At 34.7% G+C, this 22,998-nt stretch overlaps 1 protein-coding gene across 1 annotated transcript in view; it reads right to left on the reverse strand.

Moving 5' to 3' along the window:
- The window catches only part of side-II (sidestep II transmembrane protein), a 161,054-nt gene extending 142,090 nt beyond the window's left edge, over window positions 1-18,964 (reverse strand). Inside the window, exons 1-2 of the mRNA XM_076403955.1 lie at window positions 18,874-18,964; window positions 18,636-18,768 (exon numbers count right to left, since the gene is read on the reverse strand). Coding sequence (XP_076260070.1) covers window positions 18,636-18,768; window positions 18,874-18,964 — 224 coding nt within the window. The remainder of the gene's footprint in view (window positions 1-18,635; window positions 18,769-18,873) is intronic.
- Window positions 18,965-22,998: the final 4,034 nt, after the last annotated feature.

Raw genomic sequence — 22,998 nt, forward strand, 5'->3', positions numbered from 1 at the left:
TTCCCAATAGATCCACATACCGCGTGACTCCGTGTAACATATTTGAATAGCCTTAAGTACGATAGGTTATGGTTGCGTCATCAAAATATATTTTGTAAACTCGTTTTAATACCAAAACATATTTTCCTTCTTGTTTTATCGCAGCCGAAATGAGATACAATATAGCCTTGATATTGCCTTAGCAAGACTTAAATCAGCCTCGAAATTTCCACCACTGGTCTACGCTATGTCATCATATCCTAATCAATTAGTTCATTAACAATTTTCTCACCCTTAAGACGAATTTTTACAAAAACTTCTATTAACGACCGATTGGAACTTATCCAGAGAAGTGGAGAAGGGAGAGACAGGGCGAAACACGAGTTTTTGACTGGAATCTGTACGAGAGAACCCCCGAAACGCGGCGAATGCGATTCTTCGTCAGTTATCCAACATTATCCGGAATATCCAAGTAGGTTAAAGTAACGGGGCCATCGGAAGTCGAGTTAGTCCGACGCTTTACGGGCTCTGAGGTAAAGGACCATTTTTAATATAGATTGGAAAATGCAGAATATCAAGGGGGTTTTTAATTTATAAGGGTTGAGAAACCAATATCTGTTTTTTCCCAATAGATCCACATACCGCGTGACTCCGTGTAACATATTTGAATAGCCTTAAGTACGATAGGTTATGGTTGCGTCATCAAAATATATTTTGTAAACTCGTTTTAATACCAAAACATATTTTCCTTCTTGATTTATCGCAGCCGAAATGAGATACAATATAGCCTTGATATTGCCTTAGCAAGACTTAAATCAGCCTCGAGATTTCCACCACTGGTCTACGCTATGTCATCATATCCTAATCAATTAGTTCATTAACAATTTTCTCACCCTTAAGACGAATTTTTACAAAAACTTCTATTAACGACCGATTGGAACTTATCCAGAGAAGTGGAGAAGGGAGAGACAGGGCGAAACACGAGTTTTTGACCGGAATCTGTACGAGAGAACCCCCGAAACGCGGCGAATGCGATTCTTCGTTAGTTATCCAACATTATCCGGAATATCCAAGTAGGTTAAAGTAACGGGGCCATCGGAAATCGAGTTAGGGCCGCGCGCAGAGCGTCGGGACCCGCCGACGGAGCGCCCGGGCAATATACATAAAACGGCGAGGAGGGTCTGAGAGTAGGAAGAGCCCGAACAGCCTCAAATAACTGTCTCGTAAACTCCACCGTAATGAGTTTCACGTTCACAGGTGTTCGCGTGTAGTCGTATTTTACTTTTCCCCAAACATTATGGCCGTGTAGGACGGTAATTGTGTAACATAATCGTTTTGTACCGTACTCCACCAACAAAAGAACGGTCCGAGCTATTCTAGACCGACCTTTATTCTCGCTGCGTTCCCCACCATTCCCTCCTATGTGTCGTTCTTCTAATGTGCACAGTATATTTGTCACGATACATGCCGTTTATTTGATGATAATTGCTTTATTCAATCGCCAACACTGTTTTTTTTTCGAAATTTCAAAATAACTCATAGTAATTTTGTTTCAGCATTTCATATGTAATTCTGTCCCGACAATATATATTTAGGGTAATGTTTATGGCTCGGTGAATGCAGGTAAGATGAAATGAAACTGTGGTTGTCATTATGTGACCGTTATTTATTGAAGTAATATAAAAATGTGAAAATACTGTTAATAAACTAGCTGACCCAGCAGACTTCAATATTGCCTCAATCGATTAATAAAAGACCTTATAATCCATAATTAATAAAAAAACGCTCAGTATGAATGAATTGTTATTATTATTTTCGATTAATTACAAATGATGTTTCCTGAAATACTGACTATTTATAAGGTTTCAATTAGATATTTACAGACACACACAGTTATGATACAGTTTGTTAATCAATTTAAAGCTTCCTGATAAACTATATTTTTTGATTTGTTTTGTGATGCGTAAATAAACAAAGATGACGGTTTTCCGACGCGCGAACACGCGACGTATAATTGTCCACGCGCGAAACAGGGAAACTCCAAGTTGATTCCGCAAACTTCCAACGACTGGCCTTGAGATTTATTTGTGGTCATCGCAAAGGCCAGACGTACTGGAAATTGTAAACGTTTAAAATCGAATGGTAAATCCATTGGAATCATCTGTATATGCGGAATCAAAACATCCTCTAATTTGTATTTTCTCTTTATGATTGTTGCCTTAATGACTTTACTCATCATCTTTTTTAGAGCCAAGCTTGTTCCATTGCACAGACCAGGTAATGTTATGCAACATGATCAAAACTGATCCTAGATTTTACCTCAAAATGTGAGGTGGTAATCCAGGCAATACCAGTGAATTTAAAAGTGAGTGTTGATAAGTGAACTCCGTGGGATAGTTACTACGTCGTCCTGGTCCATAGGACAGTCCTGGACTGATTTGAAGGAAACCAACTGTCCCGGAAGAATATATAGTATTATCGACTTCACAGATTTACAATATTCCACATTAATGTGAGTCTCAAAAGCTTTGGATAATATTGGCTAGTATCCAACGATTGTCTACACCAACGTTTTGTCCTCTTACCTTCACAACTACCGATCGACCATTGTCTGCAACTGATCACCGACGATACAATGGGTGTCCATCATTTCCCATTATGGTTTCAGCAATCAGGTCTCTTGGGTATCGTTTGGAACACTTGCCGTCAACCATATAGGGTGAATTGTAGTTGAAAACTCTGCAAGGTCCATGTATCATGTGTTTGGTAACTACTGCATGCAATTTTGGGTTAATTGTGAGAAATTGGGCATGAAATTGTCTTGTATAATATGTATAGCGCCAAATGATGTCATCTGGAAACAGCTGTTATATTTCTGAATGTTGTCCAAGTGAAAGTGCTTAGAATCATTTCCAATCACAGAAACTAAAGAGCGTAAAGGATCTGGTGGTGGGACCAATTGTGGCAATTTTATTTTGCCTCCAGCACAACATAATCCAGTAGGTTCACCACTGTATTTTAACGTCTTGCAATATTTACAAATTATTGTCATTTTCCCAATTGTTACTGATTTGTCGGCACAATAATCTATTGCCGCATCATAGTGGAATGCAGCTCGTTCCAGGATCACAGGAGCACTGTCTCTGCGGAATCGCTCAATTTCATTATGTCGTGCTCGCTGTTGTTATGTTTGATGAGCACGAATTCGTTGTATTCTAAGCCTATCTACTCCATTGTCACTCTCTAAAGAATGCAAGCTCTTCGTACATTTGATTGACTGGGACGACCTAAGCCAGGTCGTTTTCTCCTCGGCATTGTAAATTGTAATTAATCAAAGTGAGAAAAGTTCTCGTGCACTTGAAAGTAAAGTGTCACTATCACAAAGAATCAACGAAAAAAGAGCACATAATTTGAAATGTCACTATCACAAAAGATCACCGAAGTTAAGAAAGTGCACGTAGATTGTCGAATTCGATCCTCGACATCAAAGAAAAAACAAAATTGTTGTTTTTATTTAATTTCGAGCATATTCATATTTATTCACCTTTTAAACCTTCCCTGGACCAACATTATCCAAATCGGTCCAGCTGTTCTCGAGTTTTAGCGAGACTAACGAACAACGATTCATTTTTATATATATTAGGTGAGAGGTATCGGCACCGGGTTTACCTGTTTACGAAGCTTGGGCAGTCGATGGTGGCACGTCTAAACCCAACGATGATCGGTTACTCAATGACCTTCAATAATCTCCCAGGTCTGGCACCCCGCCCGTGTTCAACATCTGGGATTATATTTCTGGATATTTTGTAGACCATTATTCCATGATGTAAAATTCGACATCAATCAAGGTCGCTACATATACTTTTTACAATTTATTTATTACATTGTTACCAGCCGTTGGCGACTAACCTACAATTGGTCAATACTTTTTTAACTTAATCCTAGAACGTATATCGAGGAGGAACTGGTTCTATCTTAGTCTTTTACACCTCCCTACACTACACTAAACAAGATACAATCGTTTGATTCTTTTGAGTCTGTGTTTTATTCTGGTGTTATCCAAAGAGTTGTATACGTAAGAGTTGAAATGATAATGGAGTATCACCTTCCGATTCTCTTTCCTAAGTGACAGTCAATATCTGTAATTCCACTCGCAATATTTCTCAGGTCTTTGTTCTGGAAAACTTATCCATATGGTATTGTATTTACATTACATTTCGCGGAAGGTCCCTGTAATTTAATTCCGTATGTCCTTATAGTTTTCAATAATTGTGATTTTCTTCCAATTAACCAATACATTTTTCTATATTTGAACCCCACTTCTTTCCTTCTTTGTTTTTACATGTCATGATTTTGCAATAACATGACTGTGAATTAATTCTAATGGATTTATAGTGAAGACCTTTAAATTTAATAAGTATCAAAACTTGCATTGACGGTGAATTTGAAGCCAGACATTGTTGCAGACACAGAGAGAAAGAAAAAGTGAGAGAGAGCAGTTAGAGTAATGAAAACATTTTTTGAAGTATAAGATGTGCGCCCCGAGACACGATAAGAATAAGATAATTTTTTCGAAGATCATCCTATCTACTTTAGAGTTTTATTTTATTACATTTTTTCGACAGCCGGTATATAAAATATTATGAGAGAAAAAAACATATGTATTATGTTATTTTTCGTACGGCAAGTGGCATTTTTCACTTCTGCCTGTTGTCTGGCGATGAAACATTCTTCCAGGAACGTTTCATTTCCCCATATAAATAAATATTTACATTGTCTCTCTCCAACGCTACCAAGCGGCTGTTTCGGGGTACAGAGGGTTGGACCGGGGGAGGTTTTCGTATTTTCCGGCTGCGTCGATACCCAAATAACATTAGCATAACCCAATTTATACATATATTTTCAACAGACACACACGCTTATATATTTATATATACAGGGCGTTATTCTTTTAATATGTTTCGCTTCCTTTTAGAGAGTATGTCATCTAGTTTAATCTTTACTTTCTTATTATATACGAGGGTCACTATTTATATTTCGGGAATTGGCAACACGGTTGTCATGTTGTGCGATGATTTTTTTTTCGATTTTCGACATGGATTATCACAAAAAGAGTGCATCAATCAACTTGATTTGGCTTTTGGCTATGAAGCTCCATCAAAAACCATCGTGTATCACTCGTTTAGTGAATCCAGTCCTGGTCGTAGTTCACTGTCCGACGAGTTTCATGATGGTCGTCCAAAATCGGCTGTTGTGCCAGAAAACATCGATGCTAAGTACGAAATGATTAAGCAAGAACATCATGTTACCTATCGAGAGATTGAGGCATCCCTAAGCATTAGTTCTATCAGCATATATGCGATTTTACATGAACACTTAGATGTACGAAAGTTATGTTCTTATTGGGTAACACACAATTTGGCAATCGCTCAAAAAAGGGTTCGTGTCGATTGGTGCAAAGAAAGGCTTAAGAAATTCAATCGCGGTGCTTCGAAAGACGTTTATAAAATCGTAACAGGTGACGAATCATGGATCTATTAGTATGAGCCCGAAAGTAAGCAGCAGTCGACTGTATGTGTGTTCCAACATGAACCAAATCCAACAAAAGATGTTCGTGTATGAAACACTTCAAAGAAAATGGTGACCTGTTCCTTGGTGAAACCTGGTTATATTGCAACAGTGTCTCTAGAGGATCGTAGAAAAGTAAATTCTGGTTGGTACACAACCATTTGTTTGTCAGAACTTTTCGGTGAAATAAGGGAAACAAACAAGAGACGCCGGATTGTTCTTCATCATGATAATGCGATCTCTCACACATCGGCTCAAACAAGAGACTATGTGAGCACTAATAACATCGAACTGATTGGTCATCCGCCGTACAGCCCTAATTTGCCACCCAGTGACTTCTTTTTGTCCCCATCCGTGAATAATAAACTGCGTGGTCAACGATTTTCATCGCCCGAAGAAGCTATTGAAGCGTTCAAAAATCATGTTTTAAAGATACCTCATCCGGAATGGACTGAATGCTTTGAAAATTGGTTTAGTCGTATGCAAAAGTGTATAGGTCATCGTGGCGAGTACTTTGAGAAACAATAAAAATATATTCGTAGCTTAACTATTGGTTTTTTGTCCTATTCCCGAAATATAAATAGTGACGCTCGTACAATATTGCCAATAAAAGAATCTCCTAAAAACACTTTACGAATCTAATGAAACAATTTTAAACAAACTATACTTAACCAAGGTTACAGCAAAATGCTAGATGAACTTGTTGAATTATTAAACTTCACAAAAATTATTGAAGCTTCAAATACAATTAATGTGATTCAATAGGAAGGAAAATTAGTGCCAGAAGAATTGAAATTAAGAAGAATTGAATTCTAATGGGTAATAGTTTGAATTGTTATAACAGCAAAATAATTTTTTTGTATACAGTAATTTTTAGTGAAATATGAATGCACCACAATAAAGATATTCCTAAACAATCGTTAAAATGAAACGAGACGACTGTTTATGGACTTGAGATCATTGATTGATGACTGAGGTATGTGTATTTTAAGCTAATATAAGCATTTGCAATCTATCAAAACTATAGTAAAATTAAATCACTTTATGGGTTATATCAAAAGATGAAGTGTTCTTTTAACGAATAAACAAGAGCAATCAGAGAAACGGAAAAATATAGTAGATAACGATGAGAAACCATTGAAAAATAATAATCTTAGTTAAGAATAAATAATAAATATCTAAGTTAAGAAATATTGAACCTATAAGAATTCTTTTAAAATTAATTCATGGTTCTTATTTTAGATGCTAAGAGAATGTATTCAAGTAATTTTAAACCTGAATTTTTAAACTCAATTTGTCCGAATTATATAAAGCGTCATTTCTTTGATATTTTATTTCGTTTCCTAGTAGAGGGGATGTTATAATTTCATCTCTATTATCTCACATATTACTTACAATATTACCAATAATAGGACCTCCTAAAACACTTTCTGAATCTAATGAAATAATCTTGTAGATGTTAATAGTTTCAAGCTATCCGGACATAGTATACGAAATCTTATCAAGTATTTGCCAAATACAAACAACTCGGATATTAACTAAGCTATATGTATTGGCTTATCGGACGGAAATCCAAAATTTCCTGCATAAACCAATTTTTAAACCTATTTTCTGCACTGCATAAATTTAATATCTATGGAATAATCTATAATACTAGGAGAAGGTGTCATTGCAATCTAATAGGAATAACATTCTATAGCTATAGTTCAATGTGTCTTAAACATATTACATGTACAAATAAGTTTTCGTTATTCGATAAAACAAGACGCCGTAGCTAAGTTATAGAGACTGAATGGAAGCAGGAGATTATGACGTAAGAATCCTTGCAAATCCAGCGAGAACAGAAAAATATTCGTTTATAATCAGGATATTATATGAATGAAACGTTGCATGGGCTTATAATATCCGTATACCATGGTTCTTCCCGTTAATGCATAGCCATGAGCTTGTGACACAAAAATCCTCTTCTGGTGCTGACTGGCACGGATCCTTGCAACCTAAAATTTAGTGTAAAATTAGACGAAATTAAAAAAAAACATATTTATTATAATAATAAACGAACGTAAAATAGACATAAACTGAACATGTATATTCAACATAAACTAAATTAGAAAACAAATATATATCTTAAAATAATTAATAAATTATATGGGTAAACATACTATAAAATTAAGCTAAAACGTAAGAACAAAACACGTATTCTGGCAAAAGAAAGTAACATAATTTTCGGGTATACGTATATTTCTCCTAATCATCGTCGCTAAATAGATCTTCTTTTTCTTCACCAGATTCCTTTAAAATAGCCAACAACTCAGCGTCAGTAAGACGTTTCTCATTTTTTATTGAATGATAATTTATTTTTCCATTTCGGCCCATCCGCCAAAACAAAATAACAAACGAAGACAGTTTTTCGATGCCCTGAACCTTTTTCTAAAATCTACTTCACGCGCGATGTTGTTTTATCATCTCAGGCCTCATGTTAACCATAGTAACAATGGTGTTACAAGCCGGCTTGGTTGGTGCAGTAATAAAGGCAACAGGACGGTCCACCTATTGTAGCGATAGCCGCGGGTTCGAATCCTACTGAGGTATGATCGTAAATGTATGTTTGTGATTGTTTAATATTTGTGATTATTCGAGGCAAGAGTATAAAATCCGATAAGGAAAATGAAGTCACGCCAGTAACCAGGCTGGGGCTCACTCGCCGATCGGTAGGCTGAATGCCGAGGACAGTGGTTCAGATCCCACCTTAAAGAGTAGGTACCGTCCAAATATACCCTCGTTGGTAAAAGAGAGACTATAAAATATTTTTAAAAAATGGTATTAGAAACCACAAGTATTCGTGTCGCGAGTATCGGGTGCTAAACTTTGGCGGCACGGATCCGTGCCATGAGCACTCAAATTGTTATCAATATTCAACGTTTTTTGGACTCGTGATAAATTTCCGAACGTATCCATAAATATTTTAAAATCAACAACAACGTCAATAATTTATGACAGTAAGACTGTTGATGATAGTGGCAGTGACACTTCACTACATAGTATAAAACAAAGTCGCCTTTTCTGTCCCTATATCCCTATGTGCGCTTAAATTTTTAAAACTACGCAACGGAATTTGATGCGGTTTTTTTCAATAGATAGAGTGATTCAAGAGGAAGGTTTATATGTATAATACATGCATAATATACTAAGGCAACATTGCTAATTTTAGAGGTTTCTAACGTGATGTCGTAAATTAACCTATTTTTTTAGGCTTATTTAGCAATTAGCAAAAACGCTGCCTAACCCTACGAGTTAGATCAAATTAATGTACTACAGTATTGTACACCATAAGAAGGTCTACAAAAAAGTCCGCGATGGTATATGTTTATCTTTTAGGGATAACCCACATTAACCATTTTTATTGTTTACTTTTTACGTGAGAAAATGGCTTATTTACGAAGTTATTTTAAGCAATACGGCATTAATCCTTATCGAATTAAGTACTTTAAATACAGTGTGCAATTAATATAGATCAATATGGTTCCTTACAGCATGTAAATTAAACAAATATTTTCGGAGATATTACAAATTTAAAATTTGCGTTTAAAAATGTGTAATGTAATAAAAATTGTATGAATTTAGATATTCCAAAGATAGCAGGAAATCTTCATAGTAAGTATAGGGGAAGAGGAATTGTTTTACTCCAAATTTAATGCGTGCAGGCCAAGGGCAGTAATGAATGAACCAAAAATACTGGATCGATTTTAATCATGTTTTCATTGAGTGACATAGGCATATATATTTTATGCCCGTGCAAAGTCGGAGCGGGCCGCTGTGTTTTTATATACAACGTTCATATTTTTTCTGTGGTGTATTTAATTTAGTATCAGCATTGCACCCGTGCGAAGCCGGGGCGGGTCGCTAGTCGTACTATAAACCTTCCCAGAAATTCCGCCAATTGTCTCAAAGCCAAAATTTCTCCAACTGGTCCAGCGGTTCTCGAGTTTTGGCGAGACTAACGAACAGGAATTAATTTCTATATATACACAAACGTTTTATATAAAAATATACTTTCTATCGGATCACCGTGTATATATGTATAGAAGCGTATTTCGGCGCATGATACTGTGTGTAGATATATTTTCTCGATGTTTAACAGATCGGCGACCGAAGCGGGGCAACGGCAGAGAGATAAAACAATTCAATTATCGACCCGTCATCGTGTTTTGGCTTTTCGGGACCATGGAACCGGAGGGGGTGGTTAGGGGGCGCGGGGGAATGGGTGGCGGCGGCGGTCCCTCGTGCGCTGGAGAGGGACCGAATACCGAATGCAGCCTGATTAAATGTCGACAAAAATTATCGTAACAATTATAAACGCGCACCATTTTCCATCGATAATTGTCGACGATTGGTTCGGGCCGGTCGCGGTACGAAGCCGCGTGACGTATGTGGCCAGTAAAGGCCGTTTGATTGTATTGTTTCGGTGGATTGCGAACGACACGGGTAACACAATAATATTTCTATTAATTGTCGCGCTATTCCCCCGGCCGCACACGGCGCTGTTTGTATTCCCGAATCGAACCAATTAAAATTAACGCTAATCCGGGAAAGACTGCCTGCGAGTACAACCGAAATCGGAAATTATATCGCGGAAATTGTTAATTACCTTTCTTCCGGTGTTGTTAGTTCGCGTCGAATTATCGATAAAACCTCTGGATATTTAAAGGGACGTTTACGTTGTTGAGTTTGGATTATCTTGAAATATTGAATGATTTATTTAATAACACGGGTCTTCAACAAAAAACGTTTATTGAGTATTTTAAACAGATTTCTAACAGATTAATTGAAAAGTCCCCGGCCTACCATAGTAAAACACATATTTTTGGCAAAATTACTATTTTTTATTCAACATAATTCCCTTCAGGGGTGGTTATACATTGATTATAGCGATTCTCCATATTTTTGGATACCATTTTTGTAGTACGATTTGTACTTTGCTTCAAAATTGGCCTCAGTTTCGGCGATCACCACTTAATTCGACGAAAATTTCTTCCCAGCGAGCATTTTTTTGAGACCTGAGAACAGAAAATAGTAGTTGGGAGCCAGATCGGGAGAGTACGGCGGATGAGGAAACAATTTGAAGCCCAATTCATGGATTTTTCCCATCGTTTTCACTGTTTTGTGATATGGGTTTTAGTAGAACATTCTATTTCTTCAAATGCGGCCGTTTTTTGGTAATTTCGTCCATCAAGCGGTCCAATAACGCTATGTAATAGTCGCTGTTGATGGTACTTCCTTTTTTAAGGTAGTCAATAAAAATTATTCCATGCGGATCCCAAAACAAAGACCCCATAACCTTGCCAGCCGACTGTTGCATTTTCCCACGCTTTGGATCGGGTTCATCGTATACAGTCTACTCGGATGTCTGTTGATTGGACTTCGGAGTGAAATGATGGAGCCATTTTCATCCGTTGTCACATATCGACGCAAAATCTTGGGTTTATTATGTTTGATCATTTTTAAACACTGCTCCGAATCATCAACTCGTCGTTGTTTTTGGTCAAAAGTAAGCTCGCGCGGCACCCACTTTGCACAGAGCTTTCTCATACCCAAATATTCGTGAATGATATGATCTACACGTTCAGTTGATATCTTTACGGTGTCTGCTATTTCGAAGTAACCCGAATGGGCTTTTAAAATCATGCGAATTGATTTCGAAAAATTTTTTTGCAGGATTTTCTGATATCACCAGTCTATGTCAATAAATTTCTTTTTCATGCTGTTCAAGTCAACACTATAACAAGACGTCGCTAAAATTTGATTGAATAGATATATTAGTGTCATTAAACTTTGAATTACTCAGATCGTTATAAGCGGGAGAATTTATGATATAATTTTTTCAATTCAAAAAATAACCCCCACATATATAAGTCTTTCTCATTGCTACCAATATTGCTATCACGATGTGTCAAAAATATCTGTGGAAAAGAATAAAACCGATTAGAGAGGGAAAAAACTAATACCTGCAAACCAGTTTGGGCTTATTAACAAACATTCAATAATTTGTCAGGTGTACAGAATTACAGATGTAATTGAAAATTCCTATGAACGTAGAAAAGTATATTCAGCTATATTCTTATATGTAGTACAGCCTTTGATAAGGTACGGCATGACATCTCTGTTCATAAGCTACCAAAAATGTTACAGAGACAACAGACTGAACTATTAAAATCTTATTTTGTAGCCAGAGTATTTAGAGTCAAGCAAGAAAGAACCTATTCTACAATAAAAGAAGCTAAAACAGGTGTAGACTCTGTATTTCGGAATGAATTAAGATGTTAAACTTCGCTGGAAGTTAAGAGCTGGAGTTTAAATATAAGAAAATGAATTGGTTAATTGGAAAAAATTACAACTACATAATAAATTGCTATTATACATGCAGTGTCGAGATCTATATCGACATAAGAAATTCAATTATAAGGATGCTCTACGGAAAATAATATAAATACAAATTTTCCAGAGCACAGTCCTGAAAAGTATTGTAGGTGCACCCAGATATTACAGGACTGAATTCTTACACCGTGACCATCAGATGACCTGTCACTCAGGTAATCAAGAGAATCAGAAGGTGACATGAAGAGAGACTCCGTTCTCTTGTCAATATTGTAGTGTTGTAACTCTTGGATAATATCTGATCAGAAAAGAGCCAAATTATTTGATTCTATGTAGTGTAGTGCATTTTATAGAAAAACTAGTAGATACTAAGATAGGGCTGATGATTGTTTCTAAATATAAACTAGATTTAAGTTACTGTAGAGACTAGTAGAACAGTAGGTTAGTCGGTAAGGACTAGTAACAAAGTAATAAATAATTAATAAAAAAATTCTATTTTAGACATATCTCTGTCCTCCTTGACATATCTTATATGCCATTAAATTTTATAACATACTAAAAATATAAATATGTAAATATTGTTACAAGATAGGGCTAAAGTGTCCTTCTAGATATAAACTAGATTTAAGTTGCTGTAAAGACTAATTGTAGGTTAGTCGGAAAAGACTAGTAACAAAGTAATAAATAATTAATAAAAAAATTCTATTTTAACATATGTCTGTCCTCCTTGACATATCTTATATGTCACTATATATTATAACATACTAAATAATTTGAATACGTATACATTATTACCCCAAATACTAAGATAGGGCTGATGTGTCATTCTACATATAGACATATGCCTGTCCTTCTTAACATATCTTATATGCCATTAAATTTTATAACATACTAAAAATATAAATATGTAAATATTGTTACAAGATAGGGCTAAAGTGTCCTTCTAGATATAAACTAGATTTAAGTTGCTGTAAAGACTAATTGTAGGTTAGTCGGAAAAGACTAGTAACAAAGTAATAAATAATTAATAAAAAAATTCTATTTTAACATATGTCTGTCATCCTTGACATATCTTATATGTCACTATATATTATAACATACTAAATAATTTGAATACGTATACATTATTACCCCAAATACTAAGATAGGGCTGATGTGTCATTCTACATATAGACATATGCCTGTCCTTCTTAACATATCTTATATGCCATTAAATTTTATAACATATAAAAATATAAATATGTAAATATTGTTACAAGATAGGGCTAAAGTGTCCTTCTAGATATAAACTAGATTTAAGTTGCTGTAAAGACTAATTGTAGGTTAGTCGGAAACGACTAGTAACAAAGTAATAAATAATTAATAAAAAAATTCTAAATAATTTTAGACATATGCCTGTCCTTCTTAACATATCTTATGTGCCATTAAATTTTATAACATACTAAAAATTATAAATATGTAAATATTGTTACAAGATAGGGCTAAAGTGTCCTTCTAAATATAAACTAGATTTAAGTTGCTGTAAAGACTAATTGTAGGTTAGTCGGAAACGACTAGTAACAAAGTAATAAATAATTAATAAAAAAATTGTATTTTAACATATGTCTGTCCTCCTTGACATATCTTATATGTCACTATATATTATAACATACTAAATAATTTGAATACGTATACATTATTACCCCAAATACTAAGATAGGGCTGATGTGTCATTCTACATATAGACATATGCCTGTCCTTCTTAACATATCTTATGTGCCATTAAATTTTATAACATACTAAAAATTATAAATATGTAAATATTGTTACAAGATAGGGCTAAAGTGTCCTTCTAAATATAAACTAGATTTAAGTTGCTGTAAAGACTAATTGTAGGTTAGTCGGAAACGACTAGTAACAAAGTAATAAATAATTAATAAAAAAATTGTATTTTAACATATGTCTGTCCTCCTTGACATATCTTATATGTCACTATATATTATAACATACTAAATAATTTGAATACGTATACATTATTACCCCAAATACTAAGATAGGGCTGATGTGTCATTCTACATATAGACATATGCCTGTCCTTCTTAACATATCTTATGTGCCATTAAATTTTATAACATACTAAAAATTATAAATATGTAAATATTGTTACAAGATAGGGCTAAAGTGTCCTTCTAAATATAAACTAGATTTAAGTTGCTGTAAAGACTAATTGTAGGTTAGTCGGAAACGACTAGTAACAAAGTAATAAATAATTAATAAAAAAATTCTATTTTTACATATGCCTGTCCTCCTTGACATATCTTATATGTCACTGTATATTATAACATACTAAATAATTTGATTACGTAAACATTATTACCCCAAATACTAAGATAGGGCTGATGTGTCATTCTAGATATAAACTAGATTTAAATTACTGTAGATACTAATTGTTAGGCAGTAGACGACTGGTAACAAAGTAATAAATAATTAATAAAAAATTCTATTTTAACATATACCTGTTCTCCTTGACATACCTTATATGTCACTATATTTTATAACGTTTCAAACAAGATTAATATACTTAAATATAGAGTAGAACTACGTGCGATAGTTGCATGTTATTATTTGTTTAATTTATCTGAACCTCAATATCTATATTTCGAAAATCATTTTCTTTATTAAACTTTTTGACAGCCGAAAGAAATAGAAAATGCACTTCCGTTAAGGACAAAATAACAATTCCTCTACCAGAATGAAGCAATTCTTATTAAACAAATGGTAAATATCGTGACAAATAGCCTATTAACGCGACAAAGGGAAAATAAATAAAGAACTTGCGCGAGTATATCACAGCGAGAGAGAGAGAGAGAGAGAGATGGCGAGAGAGACAAAGAACGAGAAGAGAAAAGTGACATGAATTGTACTTAGACGAGATAAAGGTTTGGTTTGGAAAAGCGGGGACGATTCTTTTGTCGGTGGAGGTGAAATAACGCCGGAGAACGATTGTGTTACACAATTACCGCCCTATAGGGCCGTAATGTTTGGAGGAAAAGTAAAATACTACACGCGCACACCTGTGAACACGAAACTCATTACGGTCGAGTTTACGACATAGTTAGTCGGAAGCTGTTCGGACTCTTCGCGCTCTTCTTCGTTTTATATATTCACTGGCGTTCGACCCATCGTAGTTTTTTCCACGAAGCTTTAGCTCAAAAAATGATCGAGTAGGCGCTTATAGGATAAAAGAACTTCATTCATTTGGACAAATATTGGTAAATTATGTGTGAAAACTGTGCCGCCCTTTAAAACTACCAAATGTGTCGGTAATTCCTTTCCGGTATTTTCGCTAAAGAAAATATATTATTTACAGTGGATATTTCAATATTATTTAGTCATTCCAAAAGAATAGTTTCTCCTTTGAGATAACAATTATAATCGGTAAAGTGCTGATTTGCATCGGTGCGAAAAGCTGGTAGACAGATGAAGTCAGGTGTGGATAGTATGGCGAATGGTATAAAGCTTCCTATCCAAGTGATTGCAATAAAGATGTGTTTTGTTTTGATGTATGATACGTATTTATTACCTTATCAGGTCTTTGAACGTATTGCTGAGGTTTCTCGATCAATACACGATTCAAATTCATCAGTAGCGACCAGTAGTAACTATTTAGCTGGTCCCACCAGGCATAGAGCATGGTCTTGCGACAAAAGTGATTTCGCCTAGCAGTCTATAATCTGTTTTCATCAGGGGACGACCGTGACATTTGGTATCACTTAGTATTTTCGATATAAATACATTTTTCATCGCCCAATACTTCCTTTTATACATTTGAAGTAAAATCACCTGTTCTTCAATCCATTTTGTATTCATCTTCCTATTACTTAAATATTTTCTTCACCTGTAATCGTTCACAAATTACAATTCGGCTCAATTTTTCTGCCAATTATTGGGTCTTCATTCAATTACTCCTGCAATGCCACATTTTCAAATGTTTTCGGTTTACCAGGATATTCTTTATTTTGAACGTTGAAATCACTATATTTGAAATGTAGAAACCATGTAGGTCGCTACTAGCAAACGATTACTTTTTGTTTTTGATGAGACGACTTTTTTCTTCTGATGAAATAAGAAAATTAAAGCATGTCCCAAATTCATATATGCAGACACAAAATTCCACATTTTTAAAAAAGTTATAAAAAATAGTTAAAATTTAAAATATAAAGACATAGTTTAAAGTTAAAATAAAAAGTAAAAAATAAATAAGTGTAAAATATATGAATGGAAGGAGGTACCATTCTTGAATCTTGACGAATAAAGTTGAATTTTGCTTAAAAGATTTGTTACCAGTTAGGTATGAAACTTTGAGATCAATGAGAGAAGGGCTGAAATATAATATGTAAACAAGTGTTATTTCCTGATTGTTTAAATTATCGAATTTTTTTCTTTTTTTTACAAAAATTCTTATTTCTAACTCTATTTATGTCGATAATTGAGGAAACAATATTTACACAAATCTTTGAAATCCAAATGTTTCAATTTTAATTGCAAAAGAGGAAATAGACGAACTATCCCATACACACAAATTTCCTTGTCTACACTCCAATGCGAGAGCAGATGAGAACCGAAGCATGACTAGCTTCTTATACTTAACTCGATTTTCGATGGCACTGTTACATTATCCAGTATGGGTACTCGGCATAACCTTAACAATTAACTGGGAATTATATTTCCATGCTTGGCGGGTTAATTACGTCTCGGTAATTTCGCTAAATGGTTGCTTAATCTTTGGTTTAACACGAATAGAAAAAAGTCCATGGAGAAAACGCTAACAAGTTCGAAAGTGATGAACAATTTGTTCCAAATCGTCTGCAGTTTGGGTAATTAGAATTTTGTTAGCTAGAAATAGTCTTGTTATGTATTGGTTGTCCCATTACTTGGATAAAGAATTAATTAGTACATTAGGGGTGACTTAGTAGACGTTGGTCATCCATAATAGCTATTAGTTTTGGCGCTTATATACAATTCAATAGTCTGCATCATTGTTATGGCATTATGGCAATATAATAAAATACTTATTATATACCAGATGATCGTTGTATTTGTTCATATGTTAAATTTGGGTTGTGTAACATACAAGGGATAGACAAAATAATATGAACACCATATAATAAAGTACATCTTGTAGGATGAACGATGACGGTCAAAACAAACGATCGGTGAAATTTTGTGAAAATTGCTGAGTTATTTAATGTTTTAAAAGCGAAAGTATCAACGGTAATTGTAAAATATGGTAAATTATAGATTATGGGTATAGTAACATGGTAAAATATCCTCGGCGAAGGGAGATAGTGGGAAAAACTCAAAGTTAGCTAACAGAGACTGACCGACATTTAAAATATTGTGTAAAAACAAGTTTAAGCTTCACAAAGCTAACACTCATGGAAGGGCTGTGATTATGGAAACGGAAATCAACGTTAAGCTGCGAAAGTAGTGCAGCAACAATCATAAACATTGGACACTGGATAATTGGGAGAATATGGTATGGCAGGTTTTTATCATCACTTACATTGATTCCTACACATGGTCGTGTTAGTATATGGAGATCCCTATAAGTAGCCTACGTTCCAAACTGCCAGTCCTACAGTCAAGCATAAGGAATTTTTAGTTATGATTAGGACACTAATATCGTGTTAAGCTGGCTAAGTTCTTATTATGACTAGCATGTTACTGCTAAACATTACCTTATTTCAAGATATACAGCATACATATATACAAGATATACAGCATACATATATACAAGATATAGCCTATACATACAGCCAAAAATCTTTTTTTTAAGCAGCATCAGAATATCATCAAACATGTTATCTGGTCAGGACAATCGTCGGAGTTAATTCAGCCGTTATGCAAAGGTTTAGAGTAGATTTCTATCTCCAAAATCATTGGGAAAATTGGATTGGAAACTACTCAGGCACTTCAGACACTCCATATGAATAAATAAATATTGTATTGGAATGTCAGGTGTTATATATTATTTGTCTATCCCCTGTAATTATCCCAGGTTAGCGAGTAGGGATCTATAGCGATGCTTCTGTATTACAGGCTTTGGAGATTTAAGGATATTTCTAAAATTGTGATTCACACACTGCGTTGAAATTTGTATACTTAGTACAATTTTCCTCAACCACGTGATACCTATTGTGTTAATTTGCTAAAAAAGTTGATAAAACAAGTCCTGCACTTAACAAATCAACACCGACACCTGTACTTATTGTTCCAACAGAAGATAATGTCTCTTATTTCGATATTATAGCCATTTTAGATATTTTTAAGCTGACCTTTCACTTAATTAGGGATACAAAGTTATTTTCCTTACAAAATTAGTTCCATATATTTAGAGTTCAAGCTTTAAGAGAAAAAGTTTTAAAAATGTTCCCTGAAAGATTGTTGTTCTTGAAATTGTCGAAAGTTGTCATAAGCTAAATAATATTATCTTCAGTGACAGTGAAATCCATTTCTGTCTAGTAAAACTGCAAATATTGGACCTTAACTCAACCAAATAAGAGACACCAAAGATTGTCATATAGTTCAAATATAACTATGTACTACCTTTTATGTTTCTAAGATACTGGATCATACGTGATATGCAATTATTTTTCGAATAACATTTTTAAAATATTTAGTTATATTTAGTTTAACGTTAAGTCTTCCAAGTTGAATCAAATTTTACTTACCTATAGATGGGATATCCGGAACCATGTTGAAACCAGAAAACCATATAGACTTTATCATGACCCGGCGGTTTCACATCGCACGGTAAACTGATGCTTTTTCCTTCCACGGCCTGTATTTCCTGCGCTACACCACCTTAAAATAAACAAAAAATTGTATTAGACTTGACTCGTCACAGAAATAAAAGTATAAGGTCTTGTTTTGACTATATATATTATTCAGTAACTGATATCAAGTCACCATGGCAATCAACATGATCCAACAGCATGGTGGCCGTTTGATATCGATTCTTCAATTGTATTCTGTACTCTGGAATCGGGAATTCTTGCATGAACGCCAAGACAAGAAAACATCAAATTATAGAGACCATAGATTATGCGTTAATCTGTATATTTATAGAATTGTTATATATAACTAGCAACTACATGTCTGGCTAACAGAATTTGGATAGCGCGTAGAACAAAATGGCATGTCTCTTAAAGATATTCAAAGTTACTTTTCTTCATTAAGGGGAAGAACGTCTCAGTTTTAAGAAGACTTTGTAGTTTCAAAGTGTATTTTATGGAATTGTAACTGATGAACTAAGAATTAATTTTACAACATGATGTTCAGTGATGCGACAATGCAACGTGACTTTTGGATGAATATCATTGATTTGGTTAACTTTAAACATCTAACCATATCGAAAACCCAACAGTCTAAACAACAGTCCTTATTTTTGTAATTTTTGGTATATACTTTCGACATTTGTACCTTGTTACGTTCTGATACTGCACAAATTGTTGGCTAAAAATATTCCGAATATTATGAGTAACCAAATTTCTCACAAAGTTAAGGCTTTTCCATGTCTGAAGTACTATGATCTATTCATCATATATGTTAATAGTGTCGAGATTCGGAAGTATATTACGTTATTAAATCAGATTATATTAAATTTCCTTATATAAAAAATCCTAGACCATCCAATGCAGCGTATTGGTTGAGTTGTAGAAACTCACTTCCGATTCTACGAACATATGTTCATCGCGTGTTTATATCAACACTAAAAAAACTTGGAACGTTAATATGTTATCACATGCCTCTTATATAAAAATTTAAGTAGAACGAGATTACGGTTAACCTGAAATTCAAATTAAGCCGAAAAATGACTTACATAACAAAAATAAACAACAAACAATTTTTAAAATTCTTTTATTTGAATTAGAATGCCATCAAAGCTAAAATAAACTAAAACGCATAAAATTTCAAAGCTAAATATGACAACATTGCGATGTTTTGACGTTACATGCTGAACTGACGTGAGTTCGTTGTTATTTTGGTTATAATATATATTTGACTGCAACTTTAATGCATTCTAAAATTGAGTGGCAATATCGCAAAATGAAAATCATTTCTACATACTGTAGAAAATGTAAAAGTATATAATACCATAGTACTTTGAACTTTCGTAACAAACTAATGTGTCTAAAGCAGCTGGACTTTCGTATATTAAAACAAAGAAAAAACATGTAGCAGACTGGAAATATCGCCCAAAATATTTTCTAAATAAATAGGCGCATAGAATATAAAAAAAAAGAAATAGATTCCGACGTGGTCGATAGATACAGGCGTCCGTGACCCCTTAGAAAAAAGCAGAATTTTTTGTTGATTGTATTTGCTAGATTTTAACCATTTTTACGTTTGCTTAAATATATATATGTACGTATATGTTCCGATACAGGCTTGTTTTCATCGACAAATGGCGTGGGCGTCATTTTTTGTGCCAGTTTATCGATGTTCGGTAATAAACATTTTTATTCGTTCAAGCTAACTGGAAAATCATCGATGTAAAACAAATAAAATCGTCGGCGGAACACTTCAAAAATTTATGGCCTGAGCAATCTTTATAGCAAAAAAAAAATCGTATAATTTGCACCCAATATAAATATTTTTTTGTGAAATTAACCATAAAATTTACGTTAATATACGTACTCCTCCAGATGCCTTAGTTCTTGGAGGTCAGTTTATTGGTTAATTTCTAGAAATTTTATTGCCGTCCAATTATTACATTAATAAATATTTTGGATAAGATTTGTTAAGTAATGTAAACATGTATGAGTTAACGGGATCTTCTAGTCTATAAACTTGCAAAAAAATAGTATTTGATAATTTTAAAGCTTAACCCTTTATTATATTAATTATTTTGGGACATCTAGCTTTTCTCTCGTTTTTACCAACGAGAGTTTGTCTGGACTAGACCTACTGTTTGACGTGGGCTTCGAACCACGGTCATCGGATTTAAGTCTTCCGACTGTGACTAACTTAGAGATAACCTCAGAAGACATTCGGTCTTACTCAGCCTGTTTATTGGCGTGATTAGTATGGTTATTCCTTGTCGGATTTTCCACTGTTTTCTATAAAGATATTTACAATTACAATCACAAACATATAGAACAGTACATGTACAGTACAAACAACAACAGTACAACAGTACAACAGAACAGTACAAAAATGTACATGACATTTTCAAAGAAGAATAATTTAATATCATTGTTCCTTTAGGGTTATGGAGTTCGCTTGGTGAATGGAGGTAAAAAGAAATGAAACAGTTATGGTTACATTATGTGAGCGTTATATATTGACGTTTATTAAAAACTATATAATATAATAGGTGAAAGCTATTGCAGCGGTATACCTGAAAACGAGACTAGGGCAATCGATGGTGGCACGTTTGAACCGAGCGATGATCAGTGATCGATGGTGGCACGTTTGAACCGAGCGATGATCAGTGATCCAAACTACCCTTCACTAGTATCCGAGTTCAACGTCTCGGGGTTGCCATATCTTCGTAATCGTTTACTAGTTGGCGCTGCTGGCACTCTGCACGTGTGCAACATGTGGTATTATATTTCTGGGCACATTATCGTGCAATATAACATATATGGCTTTGAAGCTTGATGTTAGTAGATAAAAATGGTACCTAGCGATATCTTTTAGAAAACCCGGTAATGGTTTTCTGGTAAACTTGGTATAATCCTAAAATACATATCGGATATATCTAGAATAAAATTTCCGGAAATCCGGCCTACGTTTTGATTTAGTTCGTGTTGTTTTTATTGATCGTTTAAATCCGCCTTTTGTCGAGTTGTTCGGTATAATCGAATGAAGCGAAATCGGTTAGCGGAATCACTTTCGTTATCGTCGGTGACCAAACGCAACCGACAAATAGAAACGTCCCGACGCGATCGCCCCTAACGAATGGAGGTTTAATCCGCCGCAAGAGATTGTCGCCGGTACGCTTTTCCGTCTCTCGCCGCCAGCCCCAAACTCCGAAAACCATATTATTATTACGGTTTTACATATTGGACTTATGACATCCGAGGCCCTAAGTCGACTCGGAGCCCCTTTTCACCTAATACGGAGAATTAGGACCGCTCCGACTAAAGTCTGACTTACCGCCGCCTGTCTGTTCGTCGGGGCACTGCGGTCGGCATTAATTTAGAGTCTGAATGGCGAACGGAGATTAAAGATGAGCGTCGAAGTTGCGATGTGTGCATGAATGGACGTGGCAATGGAAGATAATTATGGTAGCACGTGTGTGGCCTTTATCAATGAATTGACTACACAGTGTGCATCAGTTACAATAATCAGATTGTGAGCTAGTTTACCTGTTACATATATTAATTTATTTGTTTAAACTAGTATCCAACTCGTAACATATATACGAGGGTCACTATTTATATTTCGGGAATGGAAAAAAACAAATAGTTAAGCTGTGAATATATTTTTATTGTTTTTCAAACTACTCGCCACGATGATCGATACGCTTTTTTGCATACGCTTAAACCAATTTTCAAAGCATCTATACCATTACGAATGAGGTATCTTCAGAAGATGATTTTTGAAAGTTTCAATAGCTTCTTCTGGCGATGAAAATCGTTGACTACGTAGTTTGTTCTTCACGGGTGGGAACAAAAAGAAGTTATTGGGTGCCAAATCAGGACTGTACGGCGGATGACCCATTAATTCGAGCTTTGAATGCTCAAATAGTCTCTTGTTCCAGCCGATGTGTGAGAGCTTGCATTGTCATGATGAAGAACAATCCAGCGTCTCTTGTTTGTTTTTCTTATTTCACCGAAGACTTCTGGCAAACAAATGGTCGTGTACCAATCAGAATGTACTGTTCTATGATCCTCTGGAGGCAATGTTGCAGTATGACCAGTTCTCTTGAAGAAACAGGCCATTATATTCTTTGAAGTGCTTCGTTCGCGAATAACCTTTGTTGGATTTGGTTCATCCTGGAACAACCATACTGTCGACTGCTGCTTATTTTCTGGCTCATACGAATATATCCATGATTCAATGATGTAGAACTAATACTTGGGG

This window comes from Rhynchophorus ferrugineus, unplaced genomic scaffold, assembly GCF_030347505.1.
Source record: "Rhynchophorus ferrugineus isolate W39M unplaced genomic scaffold, kcgeb_rfMv2 rfM4, whole genome shotgun sequence".
Lineage (NCBI taxonomy): Eukaryota > Metazoa > Arthropoda > Insecta > Coleoptera > Curculionidae > Rhynchophorus > Rhynchophorus ferrugineus.